Source organism: Lepidochelys kempii, chromosome 6 (genome assembly GCF_965140265.1).
Source record: "Lepidochelys kempii isolate rLepKem1 chromosome 6, rLepKem1.hap2, whole genome shotgun sequence".
NCBI classification, from domain to species: Eukaryota; Metazoa; Chordata; order Testudines; family Cheloniidae; genus Lepidochelys; species Lepidochelys kempii.
This window is the reverse complement of record NC_133261.1, coordinates 107,184,745-107,203,908: the sequence shown is the minus strand read 5'-3', so window position 1 is coordinate 107,203,908 and position 19,164 is coordinate 107,184,745. Positions and strand designations below refer to the sequence as shown.

The 19,164-nt window shown below is 41.1% G+C and overlaps 1 protein-coding gene across 2 annotated transcripts in view; it reads right to left on the bottom strand.

The window, feature by feature from the left end:
* AK7 (adenylate kinase 7) overlaps window positions 1–15,363 on the bottom strand; it is a 63,897-nt gene extending 48,534 nt beyond the window's left edge. Inside the window, exons 1-5 of one of the 2 annotated variants that reach the window (XM_073349601.1) lie at window positions 15,256–15,363; window positions 6,204–6,392; window positions 5,211–5,319; window positions 3,336–3,430; window positions 2,632–2,742 (exon numbers count right to left, since the gene is read on the bottom strand). In XM_073349601.1, coding sequence (XP_073205702.1) covers window positions 2,632–2,742; window positions 3,336–3,430; window positions 5,211–5,319; window positions 6,204–6,392; window positions 15,256–15,363 — 612 coding nt within the window. Of the gene's footprint in view, window positions 1–2,631; window positions 2,743–3,335; window positions 3,431–5,210; window positions 5,320–6,203; window positions 6,421–15,255 lie in introns of both variants that reach the window. The other variant, XM_073349602.1, reaches the window with a different exon arrangement.
* Between the last annotated feature and the right edge of the window lie 3,801 nt (window positions 15,364–19,164).

Genomic DNA, 19,164 nt, shown 5'->3' with positions numbered 1-19,164 from the left:
GATTAAGTTGCTTTAAAAAATTAATGGGAAAATGTATTTTCAGAAATATGGTCATTTTTTATGTTTATTAATCAAAAACCAGTAAACAGGATTGCACCAGAAATCATGGCAGATGAGCCATATAAAAAAAAAGTAATCAAAGCCCCAACTATTGTAAAGCAAACAATGTAGTTAAAAGATGTGCAAGTAAACATAAATGCACAACATCTGGAGTGCATGCAATATGCCTTGCCTTGATTACAAGCGTGGCAACAACAATGGGGAAACAGAACCATACAAAATAAAAAAAAGTATAGGAAAATATATGGTAGGTGGTACTGGTGCTGAAGCTGAAGTTTTAAACTCATTTAATATTAAGATGTTACAAGGGAAAATGTCAGCGTTGGGTAAAGTTTGGGGGCTATACAGACACATGTAACACAATTTTGGTGCACTATTGAAACAAAATATTAGAAGTGTAAAACTCCAATTCAAACAAGCCCAAGCCTTAAAAACATCTCTAAATGTAAATCTATTTGGTGCGTCTAAGATTAACAATAAAACTGTACTAGCAATACAATGTGTACAAATGCAAAATTATCAAATAGAACTGTAAAGTAAGGTTTGTTTTGTTATCAATAAAAAGCATTTAAAGTATTATATACCAACATTGTGTCCAGTATTTGCCTGCTCCCCATCCCGTAGGAAGACCTCTATTGCAGACCTCTATCTGACAAACAGTGCTCTTCAACTTCTTTTGCAATATTCTTTAAAGCCACTAGATGTCACATTCTAGCCATGCAGTGGGTTCTAGCCCATGAAAGCTTATGCCCAAATAAATTTGTTAGTCTCTAAGGTGCCACAAGGACTCCTCGTTTTTTTTGCTGATACAGACTAACACGGCTACCACTGAAACCATTCTAGCCATTGTAAACCATTTCTGTGTTAGTATTTGTCTTGTTCTTTGTACTGAATGTCCCAAGCTGAATGTTGTCACAACAAAGACAAAGAGATTTCATGTGGTTATTTTTCAGACTAATTAACAAGAAAGTTTTCCTATCGCTGCAAAATAATGCCACGAGAAAGCTTTTCCAACATTCTTCTCTGATGCATGCACCAGTTTAAAAGGTAATTATATACTAACACCTTTAGTAGCCTGGTTAGGCACAGACTTAGCACATAGGAATAGCCACACAGATTCAGACCAGTGGTCCATCTATTCCAGTATATTTTTTCTCATAAGGGCCAATGTCAGACACTTTGGAGGCCAGGTGTAATCTCTGGCCCCCATAATGGGTAATACTGTGCCTGTGAGGGAAATTTCATAACATACATATCAGGGAAGTAAAGGCAATTTTTTTTGGCTTGCCACAGCACTTTATACAATATTGTTGATTGTCTTGTCATGCCATGGCTAATGTTCTGTATTGTCATTAGCCATATGAGAACCAAGTATGATTTGCAGTGCCATTCTCTCTCTCAGAACAAGGGGTGCTACACTTAATTCAGAGTAAAAATATTCATTTTTGGTGAGGTCATCATTCCCCCCCGGCCCAAACGAGACTGACTGATGTCCAAGCTTATGTACAGCCTAACCCTGTAAGATAGTGAGTTCCCCCTACAAAGAGATGAATGCTTTCATGTCTCATGGTGCCCTCATCTAAATATTTCTTGGAGGCTTTGAGCATCTTGCAAGGCCAGGTCTATACAGAATGAGTGGTTTTCCCTAGAGTACACACTTGTATTTCCTGGTTTCCAGTTTTCTGCTCTAACCTCTACAATGCTCTAAGGAATTTAGTATGAGCCAGGAGAGCAGGAATTGGACTGCTGTTATTATTATTTATATGGCAATAGTGATCAAACATGAAGAGAGACAGTGTCTTCCCGAAGGAGCTTAGCAATCTAAAAAAGACAAAGACAGATGAAGGGTGAGGGGAAAAAGTTATAACATGCATGCAAAGTGATCAGAGTGATGATATGCACACTAGGTGTTTGGGATGAGTATGTGGCCCTGATTCTGCAATGGAGTACACACAAGCCAATGAGGCTCCATGCAGACACAGCAGTCTGGCGGCACACAGCCTGTTGCAAGATCAGAGTCTATCTAGATACTCACTGCTCAGAATTTATGTGCCCCATCACCACAGTATCTATCTGAGAACCTTCAAAGTATTTAAATTAGACATAACAATAACTTAGTAACTAACCAGAATTTATTTGCTGCTGTTCTTCTTTTCAAATTACACATACTAAATTCCCTTTCCCCCACCCTTCCACACCCTTGTCTTTTCCCCATAAAAGCCCCCAACTCCAATTCTATTTCTAATATAACAAATACATGAACACATATCTTATGAAATAAGTATGATTTATTCATTGACTCAGTAAAACAGCATGAATTTGTAGTGGAAATAGGTTAATATAAAATAAACACACACATTTAAATCTCTAAAGGGTCAATTCCCTTCTCAGTATTTTTACACATTTCACATTACCACCACTGGGAGCTATTCACATTTATCAAGGAGTTAACATACTTGCAGAAATCAGTTAAACATTGCAGACAATTTCTATTATTAAGATGATGTTATTCTTCAGTTTAAGTAAAAAAGAACTGCATTCAAATAGGTTATTTTGTGATACAGTACTTACTGTTTTTCCAAGTTTGATAATCACTTTTTCAGCATTTACATGGTCCATAAAGTTAGGGTGAGGTTTTCTTCTGCGATAATCTTCTTCAGTAAAAGGAATTTCTGAATCATCCTGTAGAGAAAAAACTCTAAGAAAAATGTCCTACTTTCCTGAAAAACCATTCAAAAAGTTCTACATGGCTTAAAACCAAGATATTTTTAAAAAGTACAGTCATTTTAAATTCAATTTACATTGTATATAAAAAGCCTCTGTTTTTAAACATGTATAAAAAAGAAACTCTCGAAATCTTTGAGAAAAAAATCAAATGATCAACGCTTTTAAAAATGTAGATGTATCAAAACTATTTAAAAGGAAAACAAGCATAACAAAATCTTGAAGTTTGCTTCTCACATCATTAACATATACAGTTTCAGAAAGACTTTAAATTTGTGAATGTCAAAAAGATGCTACAAAATGCCACACCTGGTTATCTATGGTCCCAATCCTGTAAATTTTACATGTAACTCCACACACGAATAGTCTATTTAATTAGTTTACTATATGTATACATATATAAACTCAAAGTTTTGCAGTCAGTGACATAGGTGCAAAAATCAACAGTGAAAATAAGTTTGCTGATGTTGACCATGTTCATTACAACTAGGGTACATACTACAAATATTTAACAGAAAAGAGAATATTCAGCAAAAATGAATATTACTTACTGGGTCAAGAGGTTTGCTTCGTGCCCATGTCATTATTGTTGAAACTAAGATAAATAACTTTGGTTTCTCAAAATGTAGTACCTCTCCATGTACTGCTGTATAATCAAAGCAAAGTGAATCATAGAATCATAGAATATCAGGGTTGGAAGGGACCTCAGGAGGTCATCTAGTCCAACCCCCTGCTCAAGGCAGGACCAATCCCCAACTAAATCGTCCCAGCCAGGACTTTGTCAAGCCTGACCTTAAAAACCTCTAAGGAAGGAGATTCCACCACCTCCCTAGGTAACCCATTCCAGTGCTTCACCACCCTCCTAGTGAAGTGCTTATTTTACTGTAAGCAGCATTACTTCTACTGTATTTATGTTTTCAAGTAATAACGTTCCACAATAACAGTTACTACAATGTTCAATGTGACATAACTTTTCCCCGCAAATAACTGTCATTAAGTTTGATATTAAATACATATTTCTTATTGCTTAGCAAATTAAGATAATATAATAGGATTAAATTGCCAGAAATTATCATCTCTTCCCTTAAGATATACTGTGAAAAAAATCACTTGTCAATAAAGATGAATCACTGTGATCTTGATAGCAAACTAAAATATGTATTGCTTTCATGGTTAGAATAAAACATTATAGAATTATTCTAATAATGCAGCCCCCTTATTTTAATCCAGAGCTAAATAATATAGTTAGGGTTAAGGTTTATTTGTTTTCCACTCAAATAACTATGATATGACCTATATATTTACACTGTAAACATGCAAGTATAATTGTCTTAAATGTTATATGAATACCTTCTCATTTTCACTGCAGGAATCTTTTGCAAAGCAGTTAACATGGGTTAAATTGTCGGGTGTATAATAGCAAGTGGTGGGTCATAATGGTTCTACTGAAGTTTTAAGTCAAAATATAGTTGAAATTGTTTTGCAAAATACGGAATCTTGATGTCGATATGAATGGCAAAGGGGAAAATCTTCCACCCAACTACCAACCCAAACAGATTAGCTGGGCAGTAGGCAGTTGTTTGAAGGAAATAAATGTCCCCTATCAGGTCACAGAGTGGCTATGGAGCCATTTGATGGAGGCTATTCCAGCTCAACAGGTAGAGAAGGCACCATGGCCCCTTAAGAAGCCCAGATGAGAGGAGGATTGGAGGATCTGCATAGCTGCAGATTTTTTCCTGTGCCTTCCCCCTCTCCTGTCTTGTCAAACCCTCTACTTGCTGCATTGCAGAGTGTCCCCACAGAGTCCAAAGCAAAGCTATACATGAGCACTGTTAATAAAGGATGCATTGTACTGTAAACAGAATTTAACCATTTCACATTTTAATTGCATATCCAAATTAATATGTGGTCCAGCTGCTGTAAAGCATCTTGGTGGAAGATGCATTCTTTGCTGCTAGGAAACCAACAAGCCGGAAATGGAAAGAAAGCTATCTTTCTGATAATGAGGTTTGAGATATCTTGTCAAAAGACAGCAAAGCAAAATACGACTAGTAGGGTGAATGGAGAATTCTGATTTGATGGAGTTTTACACTCTGTGTCACAAATATGCTACTCTGTTCATTGAGAATAAAATGTACATTGATTTAATAGCTTTCCCTTTAAAATACATTTGTATTTATTTTTGGCTGCCATTGTCTTGTGACTTGATCAAAAGTTTACTGACTCCTTTGAAGTACAAATGTGTCCTATCCAATGTGTGTTGCAGTAATTAAAGTTCACCATTTCTCCATACTGCTCTTTCATCTAGGAACCCGGTTTCATATCATAGCAAATTACAAATCTCAATTTATTTAACTAAGTTTCTATTGCAAATTCTGATTGCTGCATAACAGGGAGTTTTCTGTTCAGTTACTGATTATACTAACCAGAAGCAGCCCAAGTAGCTTCTTCAATTTGATTTGCATCTTCAGTGATGTTATAAATAATGACATCACACTCAAGTAGGTGACCTAGAAGTTCTTCTCGAGTAGAGATCTGGAGAAAAAAAAAACCAACAACCCAATAATCTTTTATAGAAAGAATGAGTTCCCCTGCCCAAAATTGGTCATTTAGGTGTCTCAAGTCGGGCACTCAATTCTTGAGGCATTCAGAATAACAAGTCACTGCTGAAATCTTGGCTTCAGTGAATACTTAAAGCCATCATACATCTCACATTGCTCACATAATAAACAAACACATCATTTCCATGAAGTATGAAGAAATGGATAAAGTGGGGAGGAAAGACAAGGAGTTCAGTTTTGGCCATTCTAAGGTTAAAGTGATAGTGAGAAGGAGATGTCAGAGAAAGAGGCTGAGATGTCTGGATGTAGAAAGACAAGCTAGGAGTAGAAAAGTAGACAAGTGAGTCATTAGCATAGAGATGTCAGTCTATCCATGCATCTGATGAAGTGGGCTTTAGCCTGCAAAAGCTTATGCTCAAATAAATTTGTTAGTCTCTAAGGTGCCACAAGTACTCCTCCTTCTTTCTGCTGATACAGACTAACACGGCTACCCCTCTGAAACCATTCTATCCATTGTGGATCTGATCCAAAGCACACTTAAAGCAATGTGAGTCTTTCCATTAATTTCAGTGTTCTGTGGATCAGGCCCTTTGTGAGCTGATGAGATCACCTAGAAAGAGGCTGTACAGGAACGAGGGAGAATAAAATACAAATGTAGTACTTCTAAAAGAACACGTAGAAAATAATTTTAGAAATATATAAATCATACTCACAAGTCTACAATATATATTATATATATATATATATATATATATTTTTTTTTTTTTATGGTTTGGAGTAATCCAAAGTTTGTCTTAAAGATGACCTAAAAAGACAAAAATATTTATTTACTACCAATTTAACAAGACTGTTACTCACTGTGTAAGTTTCCTGAGCAAAATCTGGTTTCATACTCTGTGCCTTAGAAAGAGTCCCCACTATTTGGTAGGCTCCCTCCTTTGGTTTACTGAGAGTAACATCTATAACTGACATAATTTCATCTTCTTCTTCTTCTTCTTCCTCTCCCACTTCTTCAAGTGATGCTCCAGCAACACAGTTAGATAAATACTACAACAAACGAGACAGAAAAAATGATCTATAAATAAAAGGAGACTCAGTTTAATATCTGTACACATGGTAAACAATTTCTCTCTTCAATATTAATGCACAATTTGTGTTTATTTCAGGTACAGTAGATACAGGGGTTCTCACAACAAATTTTTTGGTGGCCTCAAAATGCGGCCACCAACTCTTGCTGGTGGCCACACTAACAATTTTTCCTAAAATTCTTAATTAACTTTAGGAAAAATAAATAAATATGCACATACCTATGTCCAAATTATTGTAATTTATTAAATCTTTTTACAGACTCAACAATAAAAATAATGTACAGTTGTCTCTATTCTTTACTGGACCAGAACAGAAACACAAATAAGGTGTTCTGAAGGTTCTTGACTTTTTTGTTGTTGTTTCTTTTGCTTTTTAAAAAAGATTTGCTAGCTAGTAAGTCTGCTGCTGTGAAAAGTGATATTAACAAACATACAAATATCACTTTTCACAGCAGCAGACTTACTCAGTCCTGGCAAGCCCGGGGACAAATTAAGCCTTTGATGGGAAGGTCGATGGGGGGAACTGGGAGACAGGGAGATGCATGACAGGCCAGCAGAGGCAGTGGGCACCAGGGGTGATGCAGGGGGAGCCCCACAGCTGGGATTTAGAACTCCATGGCCAGAGCCTGCTTCCCGCCACCCCAGGACTGGAGCCCGACCCTACTGTCCCCAGGAAGGTGGGGAACTCACTAGCTGCCTGCTTCTCCAGCATTTGTGTCTCGGGGGGGCGAGGGAGGGGGAGTGGCAGGGTCCCCCTCAACCACTGCCCAGGAGGCAGTGGCCGCAAGAAAAGCCCCTGATGACCACTTGCGGCCACGGTGGCTGCATTTGAGAAACACTGCGTAGAACCTCAGAGTTACAAACTGATCAGTCAACCACACACCTCATTTGGAACCAGAAGTAAACAATCAGGCAGCAGCAGAGACAAAAAAGAGCAAACACAGTATAGTACTGTGTTAAATGTAAACTACTAAAAAAAAAAAGAAAGCAGCATTTTTCTTCTGCATAGTAAAGTTTTAAAGTTGTATTAAATCAATGTTCTGTTGTAAACTTTTGATAGAACAACCATAATGTTTTGTTCAGAGTTACGAACATTTCAGAACTACAAAGAACCTCCATTCCCAAGGTATTTGTAACGTTAAGGTTCGAACGTAATTTTTCACAGATTAAGATATCAGCTTTTCATTGATGTCCTTCAGCAATTGCTCACTTTTTAAAAAAAGACAATGCCTATGGCAGGAAATTATAGTTGCATTTCATTTAAGAAACACTGCTTCAAATTCCTTTAAAAATCTTGACTTGTTTACTTAACACCTGGGTAGAGATGAGCCAAGGGAGTGTTCTGTAGTTAAGATCTGGGATTTATAGACCAATCAATCAGATTTGAAAGTCCCAAAAACCATGTGTAAAAAGAAAAGGAGTACTTGTGGCACCTTAGAGACTAACCAATTTATTTGAGCATAAGCTTTCGTGAGCTACAGCTCACTTCATCAGATGCAACACGAAAGCTTATGCTCAAATAAATTGGTTAGTCTCTAAAGGTGCCACAAGTACTCCTTTTCTTTTTGCGAATACAGACTAACACGGCTGTTACTCAAAAACCATGTGTGTGATTCTCATGAGATTTCTGCCATCTTGGATTGAATGATCTTGATAACAGCTATTCATGTAAGATTTTGTTCACATCAGATCCTGAACTGGATTCAAGGAGGGACCAAAACCACAGAACTAATTTGGATTCAGGGATACAAATCTGAATTCTCTCAAATTTCTTTCTATATTTATCCAATATAATCAGGGAATCTATCACCTTGGTATCTAAGCACTGTACAAAATTAGGCCCCAATCCTACAGATGACTTCATATGGGCTTACAACTTAACCAAGGAAGTCAGTGGGGCTCTGGGTATAGTGCAGCTGCCCATCCATGTATAAGAAGCTAAAGGATCAAAGCATTTAGTACTGGTGTCAAGATTCATAATAAAAATTATGTTATTTCTCTCCTTCCCTAAGGAACAAAGATATGTGAATTTCTCTTCAGAACTTGTCTAGACTAAAATAAAATAACACATTTTAAAAGTCTAGAGTAAACAAGGCACACTGACTTTAACACATGCTAAACTGGTGAGTTAAATCTTGGGGCCAGCCTAACGTATATACAGCCTTGCCAATGCTAAACTTTGGAAACATATTAGTTAACACATTCTCACATCACATTTTAAATCCTAGTCTAGGGTCTGTGGTTGTAAAGGGTTTCTATCCTGGTTTTATCACATCTGTACATTGAAGCATTTTAAGACTGAAATAATTTTTAAATATAAATGCATGGTCATTATTTGCACGGTTTGCTTTTTGCATTAGCCTCAGTTAAAACAATTAAAACAGACTAGTCAGTTTCACTTTTGTTTATACTAACACTGCTTGGTGTCACTTATTAGCAGCTAGATAGTGTTTGAGTATCAAGCTGCAACCATTAAAGTTGCAAACAATGGCTAGCGTGTGTATGAGAGATGGTGTTTAAATCCAAATAGATGACCAAAAAAAAATGTTTTCCCTGACATATCATGAAACATTGGTTTTGTAAAACTTTAATTGAAGAAACCTAAGAATTACACAGTTCTGAGGGTGAAGGCAAATCACGCAAAATAAAAAACAACACTGTTATACTTGTGACATATTTAATTCCAGTATTTTGAAAGCCACTGACATGAGAAATAAATGGTGTACACTATTAGAAGGCTGAATTAATGAGCTTCTTAACTCACTGTGGAGCATGGGTTGTTCAAAATCCCACTTTTGTGATACCAAGTTCTGTTCAGTGTGACTATGACAATGCTATTCAAAGATGTCAAAGCTCAACGGTAGATCAGAAAGCAGGGCTCAGATTAGGTTTGCATGCTAGTACAGCATGATGGCACAATTTCCTTGTACCCTTTTCATGTTGCCTTCTTGTTCTCCAGAGTCTCAGCTTTTATTAAAAAAAAAAGACTTCAGCTGCTGTGGCTGTTGAGAGTAACTCAAAAAAGTGAACTGGCCAGTGTTTGCAGAAACTGAAACAATAACTCTGAGGTGTGACCGACCCCATTCATTTAAATGAAGGCTAATTCAGATAAGGAGTAATAAAACTTTAAACATCAATATTGTTAACTATTTCATTGCTCATGAAAGCATGTAAGAAAGGAGAGAAAATACTATATTATGAAGATTTGCACAGTCTACTGTAAGTTACAGGTCCTTTAAGCATAAGTGAGAAATGCCAGGACTACAATAAAAAAAGTTTTTTCTGTACAACTATACAAGGAAACCCTCTGAGTTTAGATATGGCTAATACATGGAAAAGATGCTTTTGCATAGAATTGAGCAGTTCCCTGAACGAAATAAGCTGTATTGGCAAAAATACTTTTATGCTGTTATAACTGCATCTACAAAACTAGGGCTTTTAGAGGTATAGAAAAGTTGCAAAATACATATACACAATAAAAAGTTAGAAATAATATTAAGATGCCAACATAGCTTCATCAGGAGCTCTTTAATACCTGAAAATTAAAAAGGTAACCTACAAAAAATGGAAACATGGACAAATTGCTAAGGAATAGAACAAAAGAAAGGCTAAAGCACAAAATGAGTTACACATAACAAGGGACATAAAATGCAACAAGAAGAGGTTCTATAAATATATTAGGAGCAAGAAAAAGATGAAAGAAAGTTTAGGTCACTACTTAGTGGGGAAGGACTGCTAATAATGGCTGACATAAAAAAGACTGAAGAGTTTAATGCCTATTTTGCTTCAGTCTTCATTTAAAAAGTTAATTGTAACCGATGCTTAACACAATTAATATTAACTAGGGGAAAGGAACACAAGCCAGAATAGGGAAATAACAGGTTAAATAATATTTACATAAAGTAGCTATATTCAAATTGGTAGGGCATAAAGAAATTCATCCTAGGGTACTTAAGGAACTAGCTGCAGCCATCTTGGAACAGTTAACAATTATCTTCGAGAACTCATGGAGGACTGGTGAGGTCCCAGAGAACTGAAGAAGGGCAAACAAGGACCTACGTTTAAAAAGGGGAATAAAAAGGACCTGGGGAATTATAGGCCAGTCAGCCTAACTTTGATACCTGGAAAGGTACTGGAACAAATTATTAAACAATCAGTTTGTAAGCATCTAGAGGATAATAAGGTAATAAGTAATAGACAATATGGATTTGTCAAGAGTAAATCATGCCAAACAAACCTAATTTCCTTCTTTGACAGAATTACTGGTTTAGTCAGGGATGAAAGTAAGTCTAGGGACTTACCAGTACGGGGCTGGGCTGGGGCCAGCTCTGGCCCCTGGAAGGGGTGGGGCCTTGGGCCCTGTACCGGCGAGTGCCTCCTTCCCTCTCCACAGGGTAACAGCGGCAGCCGGGGGCTCTTGCAGCGGTTTAAAGGGCCCTGGGTGATAGCGGCGGCCGGAGCCCTGGGCCCTTTAAATCGTCCCCGGAGCCCCGCCACCGCTTCCCCAGGGCTCCGGCAGCAGGTCTCCAGGGACGGGGCTCCGGCCGCCACTACCGCCCCAGGCCCTTTAAATCGTCCCCGGAGCCTGCCGGAGCCCTGGGGAAGCGGTGGCAGGGCTCCGGGGACGATTTAAAGGGCCCAGGGCTCGGCCGCCGCTACCGCCCTGGGCCCTTTACATCTCTGCCCCAGCCCCACCTCAGCACAGGGAGCTGGACTTAATGACCTCTCAAGGTCCTTTCCAACCCTACATTTCTATGATTCTATGGTATATCACACTTCTAACTGACTTTACTATATTGGCAATAGTTTCTAGTGTAAACTTGGCCTGAACTTGGAAGAGTATTGCCACATTTTTGAGAGGTCTGATGGTCCTGGTGTTAGCACTGTAGCCCTGAAAGTGGCTCTCCCACTGGGTGAAACAGAGTGGGGTTGGGGGAGGGCCTGGACCTAGCAATGACCTTGTGTTCTAACTTGTGTCCAAAATAGTCCTGGGGGAAAAATTAGGAAGGCCACTGTGCTCCTAATATTAGCGTTGTTGTCCTCATGGACTTGGTGATGAAATACTAGATATGAACATGTTACGGGCAGACATGGCATCTCAGACCAGTCTGACCATAGGAAAAATGTTGCTGAACTCTGAAGGCTACGCAATTATATTATTTCCACACAAGAATAGACAAACTGACATGAAGATCAAATGATGTCTTTACCCAGAAATAGCTTGATCATGTTACTATTTAGTAGGTGTTGGAAAAGATCAGTGTTGGACACCAGGGTGTATACCTATGCTGAGGTCAGAAGTGACCACCATGTTGACATTGGGACAATCAAAATAAAATTAAAGAAAGTAACATCACGCAAGGCAGAGGGTACATATATGTCTAGCAAGTTAGTAGATCCAGCAGTGAAGGTGAATTTCAAGCAGCAGCTTAGCAACAGATCTTAAGAGTTAAAGGCACTCATGGAGGTCACAGAAGAACAATGGGAGTTTTTCAAAGAAGCAAGTGTGGATGCAGCCAGGACTTCAGTGAGGGTGGGAAGACCTAGGAAAGAAGACTGACTCCAGCCCAATACATGGAGGCTTGTTGAAGAGAGGAAGGAATTAGAGAGAGAATTCAACAAGAATCTGACAGCAGTGAGAGCTATTCTGCAACAAGAATATGCAGACTAAAACAAGGGAGTTAAAAGATAAACCAGAAGAGATAAGAGAATGGATGGAAGCTGAGGAGGCATACAAGAGTATTTTAAAAAGCTTTTTCTAATATCTAAACAACTGACATCACAATTTTTAAACCATTGTGCCACTGTGAATACCCAAGAAGGTACAGTTTTAAGCACAAAGGAAGAACAGAGAGCCCACTGGATGGAACATTTACAGGTTGTGCTCAACCAGATAGAACCACTAATATACACTGAGGTATGTGAAGAAATACCTTCACCTATATCACTAAAAATAATAACCTTTGAGGAAGTAACTGAGATCATAAACCAACTGAAGAGAAGTAAAGGCTATGATAAGATAGATGCTAAAATGTTAAAAGTCAGAGAGTAAGTGATGGTGAATTACATGTGCAGGTTGTACAGAATGGGAAAATAAGATCTGTCCTAAAGATTGGAGAAGAGGTTTTATCTGCAAAATTCCTAAAAAGGGGGACCAATTTATTTGTGATATCTGGAGAGGGGTGACACTCATATCTGTACTTGGAAAAGTGTTTTGCATTATCATTTTGAATAGGATGAAAACTGCTGTTGATAAATACTTGTGGATGAACAGGCTAGATTTTGATCTCGTGGGTTGTGTTCAGACCAGATTTTCACCTTGAGAAGATGATTGAGAAAGGCCTAGAATGCCATCAGAAACTGGTTTTTAACTTTCTTGATTTTAAAACAGCGTTTGTTGATGTCCAAAGAAAAGTCCTCTGGAAGGTCTTGAGTCACTATAGAATTCCATCAAAAATTATTAATTTAATAAAAGCTTTGAATGACAAGTCTGTGAGCTGTGTCAGGACAGAAAGTAGAGACACAGAATGGGTTAAGATTGTTACTGGCATAAGGCAAAGTTGCATATTATCCCCACTTCTCTTCTGCATTGTCATAGACTTTGTGATGAGAAGAGTGATGGCTGCTGCTAAGGACACTGGTATTGTTTGGGGCAGAGATAAGCTGCAAGACTTACATTTTGCAGATGATGTATTCATACTGGATACCAAACTTGGATGGAATGAAAAGACACTTTATGAGCATAAAGCAATACACAGAAGAGCAAGACCATGGAAATAGGAGAGAATGCTGTCAATATTGGAGAATGTAATTGATGGAGAAGATTAGGAAAGAGTTGATGACTTTGTCTATCTTGGAAGAACAATATCTGCTAATGGCCAGCTTAGTAAAGAAGTGAAGGCAAAACGCAGTGAAGCCTGTGGATCAAATTCCTGTTTGTCAAACATCTGGAAGAGTGAGAAAATACATCTGCACACTAAAATGAGATTGTGCTATGCTATTATCCTTCCAACGTTATTGTAGGCTTCAGTAACATGGCAGATGGTGGAAGTACACAACAAGAGGATGAATTAATTCCCCCAGTTTTGTTGGGAATTCATTGGAGAAATTATGTAACCAATGTGGAAGTGCTGCACCACAGAAATCAGCAAACTGAGAACTGAGTAATTAGATAGACAGAGCTATGGTGGTTTGGCAATGTCATCAAAGAATTACAAGGTATGAGATTGGGTTACACCAGGAGGGAAGAGATAGGGTTGCCAACTTCCTACTCGCCCAAAACTGAACAGCCTTGTCCCGCCTCCTATGAGGCCCAGCCCATGCCCCACCCCTTCTCCAAGGCCACGCCCCCTACTCACTCGATCCACCCTCACTCACTCACTCATTTTCACCGGGCTGGCTCAGGGGATTGGGGTGCGGAAGGGAGTGAGGGCTCTGGCTGGGGGTACGGGCTCCAGGGTGGGGCCAGAAATGAGGAGTTCAGGGTGAGGGAGGGGACTCTGGGCTAAGGCAGAGGGTTGGAGTGTGGGAGGGGGTACGGGATCTGGGCTGAGGGTGTGGGTTCCAGGATAGGGCCAGAAATGAGGGGTTCAGGGTGCGGGAAGGTGCTCCGGGCTGGGACAGAGGGGTTTGGAGGGTGGGAGGGGGATCAGGGCTGGGGCAGGGGGTTGGAGCATGCGGGGGAGCTCCAGCTGGGGGTGCGGGCTTTGAAGTGGCACTGGGGATGAGGGGTGTGGGGTGCAGGAGGGTGCTCTGGGCTAGGATCGAGGGGTTTGCAGGGTGGGAGGGGGATCGGGTGGTGCTTACCTCAAGCAGCTCCCATAAGCAATGGAAAATCCCCCATCCAGCTCCTACGTGGAGGCGCAGCCAGATGGCTCTGCGCGCTGCCCTGTCCACAGGCGCTGCCCCCGCAGCTCCCATGGGCCACTGTTTCTAGCCAATGGAAGCTGCTGAGCTGGTGCACGGAGCCCCGTGGCTGCATCTATGCCTGGGAGCTGGAGGAGGGACATGCCACTGCTTCCGGGAGCTGTGCAGGGCCATGACAGGCAGGGAGCCTGCCTTAGCCCCACTGAACCGCCGACCGACCGGAGTTTTAACAGCCCGGGCAGCAGTGCTGACCAGAGCTGCCAGGGTCCCTTTTCGACCAGGCATTCCGGTCGGAAACCGGACACCTGGCAACTCTAGGAAGAGAAGGTGTGGAGGGCAAAGAATGACTTATCCTAGTACCACTGAAAAGGATGCTGCCATCCTGGAGACAACTTACGATGCAGTCAAACATCTTTCTCCGGAGAGATAACAGTGGGAAAAATGGGTTGCTCTATGTGCCACTGGGCACAGGAGAGATTCTAAGACTATGTAAATCTATTAACATTGCACCTCAGCATACGGTTCCCATTTGGGAGGACTGGCGGGGGGCACCCCATAGTGCTTATAGCCTTGTAGCCCAGCAAGCAGTTGCTGATGATGGGGGTACTAAAGAGATCCTGTGGTCCAGGTGATGTTGCCTGCATCATAGCTCAGCACGTGCCTTTGTGCCCAGGGAAGCATGTGGGCTGGCAAAAGTGCCCTGGCACCAGCATGTGGCTCCAGGAGGAGTATTGCCATGCCAGGGAGGCTGTGCTCTCGGTGATGGCTAGCACCTTGTGCTGGGTCATGGGGCCGCTCTCTAGCCCTGGCTCTGGCATCAGCCACACCCCAGCAGGTTGTTCACGCCCCGTGGGGGTGGGCAGCGATGGGGCCGTATCCCAGCTTGCGGCTTGAGGGGAGCTCGGAAGGATCCTGCGGCCCAGCCCCCTCCCAGGGACCCCCCACCCCGCGGTCACCTTCCCGATGCTGCTGCCGCTGTAGGAGTCCAGATGGTTGAGAAAGACCCTCTGGCTGCGAACGGTCCCTTCGGCCGCGGCCACCGCCTCCTCCTCCTCCGCCGCCATGGCGCTCGCCGGGGAAGCCGGGCCGTTGCTAAGCGACCGAGCCAAGCGGCAGCGTCCTTCTCCGCACCGGCCCAGGCATCGGGGAGGGCCGCCACAGGGCCGGGCCAAGACGCGGGCAGGGGGCGGTCCCTGCAGCTGGCGAGGCTGGTGCCAGGGCGCCTCCGGGGAAGGGAGGCTCCCGCTCCCTGGGCAAAAGCCGGGAGAGAGACCGATACTGGGGTAGGCAGAGCCCGAGTCGAACAGAAGGGAAAAGGGCACGAACCTATAACTATTCCCTAAAAGAGGGACAAAGATCTACAGAGACAGAGCTATGGTGGAGGCGGTCCAGGAACAAGAGGGGAGAGAATCATGACAGAGGCAGAGTTTGACGTTTTAAAACAACACATGCTGTAATCGAGAGTGGGGCGTACTGGAGTGTGCCAGGTCAGTAAGATACTTGCCCAGCTCTGAGCTGAGGTAGGTGAGGAGGAAGCATTTATGTTCATATGGATTTATTTGTTTTTTAAATAAGAGGGTCAGTATTTCATAGGCATTTTCACTAATATGGTAGAACCCCTCTTTTATGAACTATCTGGAGATGGAAGTTCATAAAATTGAGTATCTCCAAGTCTCAGTACCAAAGTTGCAGTATAGGGCACTATATTACTTTCTTCTTATCCTTTGAAACGAGGCAAAGCATTTCCATGGCACTGAAAGCATTAGGATATCACTTCAAATCCAGACTCCAGCGAGAAACTGCTGAATTGGAATTCATTTGCAAATTGGATACTATTAATTTAGGCTTAAATAGAGACTGGGAGTGGCTAAGTCATTATGCAAGGTAGCCTGTTTCCTCTTGTTTTTTCCTACCCCCCCCCCCAGATGTTCTGGTTTAACTTGGATTTAAACCTGGAGAATGGTCAGTTTAGATGAGCTATTACCAGCAGGAGAGTGAGTTTGTGTGTGTATGGGGGTGGGGGGGATGTGAGAAAACCTTGATCTATGCAGGAAATAGCCCGACTTGATTATGTAAAGAGTTGTCACTTTGGATGGGCTAGCACCAGCAGGAGAGTGAATTTGTGTGGGGGGGTGGAGGGTGAGAAAACCTGGATTTGTGCTGGAAATGTCCCACCTGTTGATCACTTTAGATAAGCTATTACCAGCAGGACAGTGGGGTGGGAGGAGGTATTGTTTCATGATTTCTGTGTGTATATAAAGTCTGCTGCAGTTTCCACGGTAAACATCTGATGAAGTGAGCTGTAGCTCACGAAAGCTCATGCTCAAATAAATTGGTTAGTCTCTAAGGTGCCACAAGTACTCCTTTTCTTTTTGCGAATACAGACTAACACGGCTGTTCCTCTGAAACCTGTCACTTTTGTTATGTGATTTTTTTTTTCCTGTTGGGAAAAATAGTTCATAAAACTAGTTGTTCATAAGACTGATGTTTGAAAAATCAAGGTTCTAGCCTGTGCAGATTTACAGGAGAATTAAGTGGAAGATAAAGGCTGGCCAGAAGTCCCTCAACCCTGCACTTTTTACACACCCCCATCCTAAGAAAAAACGGGAGAGGAAAGAGGAACAGTGCTGGTAAAGCAGCTCTGTGCTTATCAGACAATTGGTTACTACCATTACATGTTTCAGAAGTAACGGTCAGATGAATATATGGTCCTGCCTCAGCACAGGGAATAGTCTACCTTACCTCTTGAGGTCTCTTCAGCCTTAAAATCATAAATATGTCCAAAAGGCATTTTACAGTTGTGGACTTGCTCATAGTTCACATTCTCTATATTGCAAGTTCTGCATCTTCATGCACCACTGAGCAATTATGTTATCAGTGTATGTATGCACTAGCACTTTAAGAAGAAACAAGAACATATTCAGCATTTAGGTTAATTAATCCCATGTTTCAAGCTTACTGTCTTTGCAAATCATCTCTCCCCTCAACCTTCTTTTGGTTGGGCTCTTTGAGTCTCCTTTCATAAGGTAGGTTTTCCATTCCTAAAATCATCGCAGTAGCCCTTCTCTGTACCTGTTCCAGTTTGAATTAATCTTTCTGAAACATTAGAGACCAGAATTGCACAGTATTCCAGAGATCTCATCCCTGCCTTGTGTAAGGGTACTGTCACTTCCCTATCTCTACTGGGAATACCTCACCTACTGCATCCTAAGACTGCATTAGCCTTTTTCACAGCTGCAACTCATAGTCCTCCTGTGAGCAACCAGTATATCAAGGTCTCTCTCTTCCTTTGTCACTTCCAACTTCTTCTTAGCATCTGTGCGTGCCTCAGGTGGCACATGACTAGGATTCATCACCCAGTTTAGTCCATTAGTTGGATCACTAGCTTTCTTAGCTCAGGCTAGGTACTGAAGGGGAATGCGACAATGGCTGACCTAGGTTTCCCCCATTACAACTGAGCAGTCCTCAATTTATAGGAAAAAGTTGCTATAGAGGCAGCAATTTTTTTAGAAGGATCTCTGCCTCTAAAAAGTTCAGCACCAACTCTGGTACTTTTTAATATAATGCAGTTTTACAATGAGAACAGCATCTGACCTTTTTGCAGTTTGTTTGCTTAGCAAAAATGTTATTTGTGTACTGTATCAAACAACTGACTGCACTGTTAAGTATATGAGCTTTAGATACAACTTCCATTGACCTTATTAGGTGTTTGCAACTGAAGTTTGAGAAATAGTGTTTAAAAGAGCATTTTGTATTTTTAAAATTGTAATATGCAAGCTACTAGCTGAAAGACAGACTTGAGGTATGCATAATAACTTTTAGATTATCACTTCTTATATGTACTGCATAATCAGCAATAGCAGATAAACAACAGCATCATTCTTTATACAAAGATGAACTCCTCTTATCCTATTTTACATTTGCATTCCAATACTACTCCGAACTGGAGTGGGCTCTCGTCCCGATATATCCACAATTCAGAGCTCTAAGTACATAGCACATTCTTCAGCATGGCACAAAATCTTTGGTAACATTTTGAAGAATGGAGTTGACCTCAGTACTGACAGACATCCTTAGAGCAGGCAGCTGTTTATAATCTCTTAATAAGATAGTCTCAAAGTGATTAAACCGTGCTAATCTTTGAGACTTTTCATAATGTCCAAGGTTGTGTTTTGCTGTCCATTCCCACTTTTATTTAATTGAAAGCCTATCCATTCTCATCCTTATGGAAGGTATATCCGTTCACAGATCTATGGCTTTATCAGATGCCCAGCAGCACAGGATCAAGGATTCAGATAGGTATATAAAGCAAACAAGTACGGAGTTGTACTAAAAGGTCTACTGTTAATTAGCATTTCAACTGAGCCTTTTCACACAGCAGCATTTTCTAGTATAACTATTTAAGAGTATTCCCACATATTACAAGCATACTAACCCAACTATGTGCATGACTAGAATCCCTTTTCATTTTCAAGTTATAGTGTAGTCAATTATTTCCTAGGGAAGTGAGGCCTCATCTGGAGTACTGTGTCCAGTTTTAGGCCCCACACTACAAGAAGGATGTGGATAAATTGGAGAGAGTCCAGCGAAGGGCAACAAAAATGATTAGGGGTCTGGAACACATGACTTATGAGGAGAGGCTGAGGGAACTGGGATTGTTTAGCCTGCAGAAGAGAAGAATGAGGGGGGATTTGATAGCTGCTTTCAACTACCTGAAAGGGGGTTCCAAAGAGGATGGCTCTAGACTGTTCTCAATGGTAGCAGATGACAGAACGAGGAGTAATGGTCTCAAGTTGCAGTGGGGGAGGTTTAGATTGGATATTAGGAAAAACTTTTTCACTAAGAGGGTGGTGAAACACTGGAAT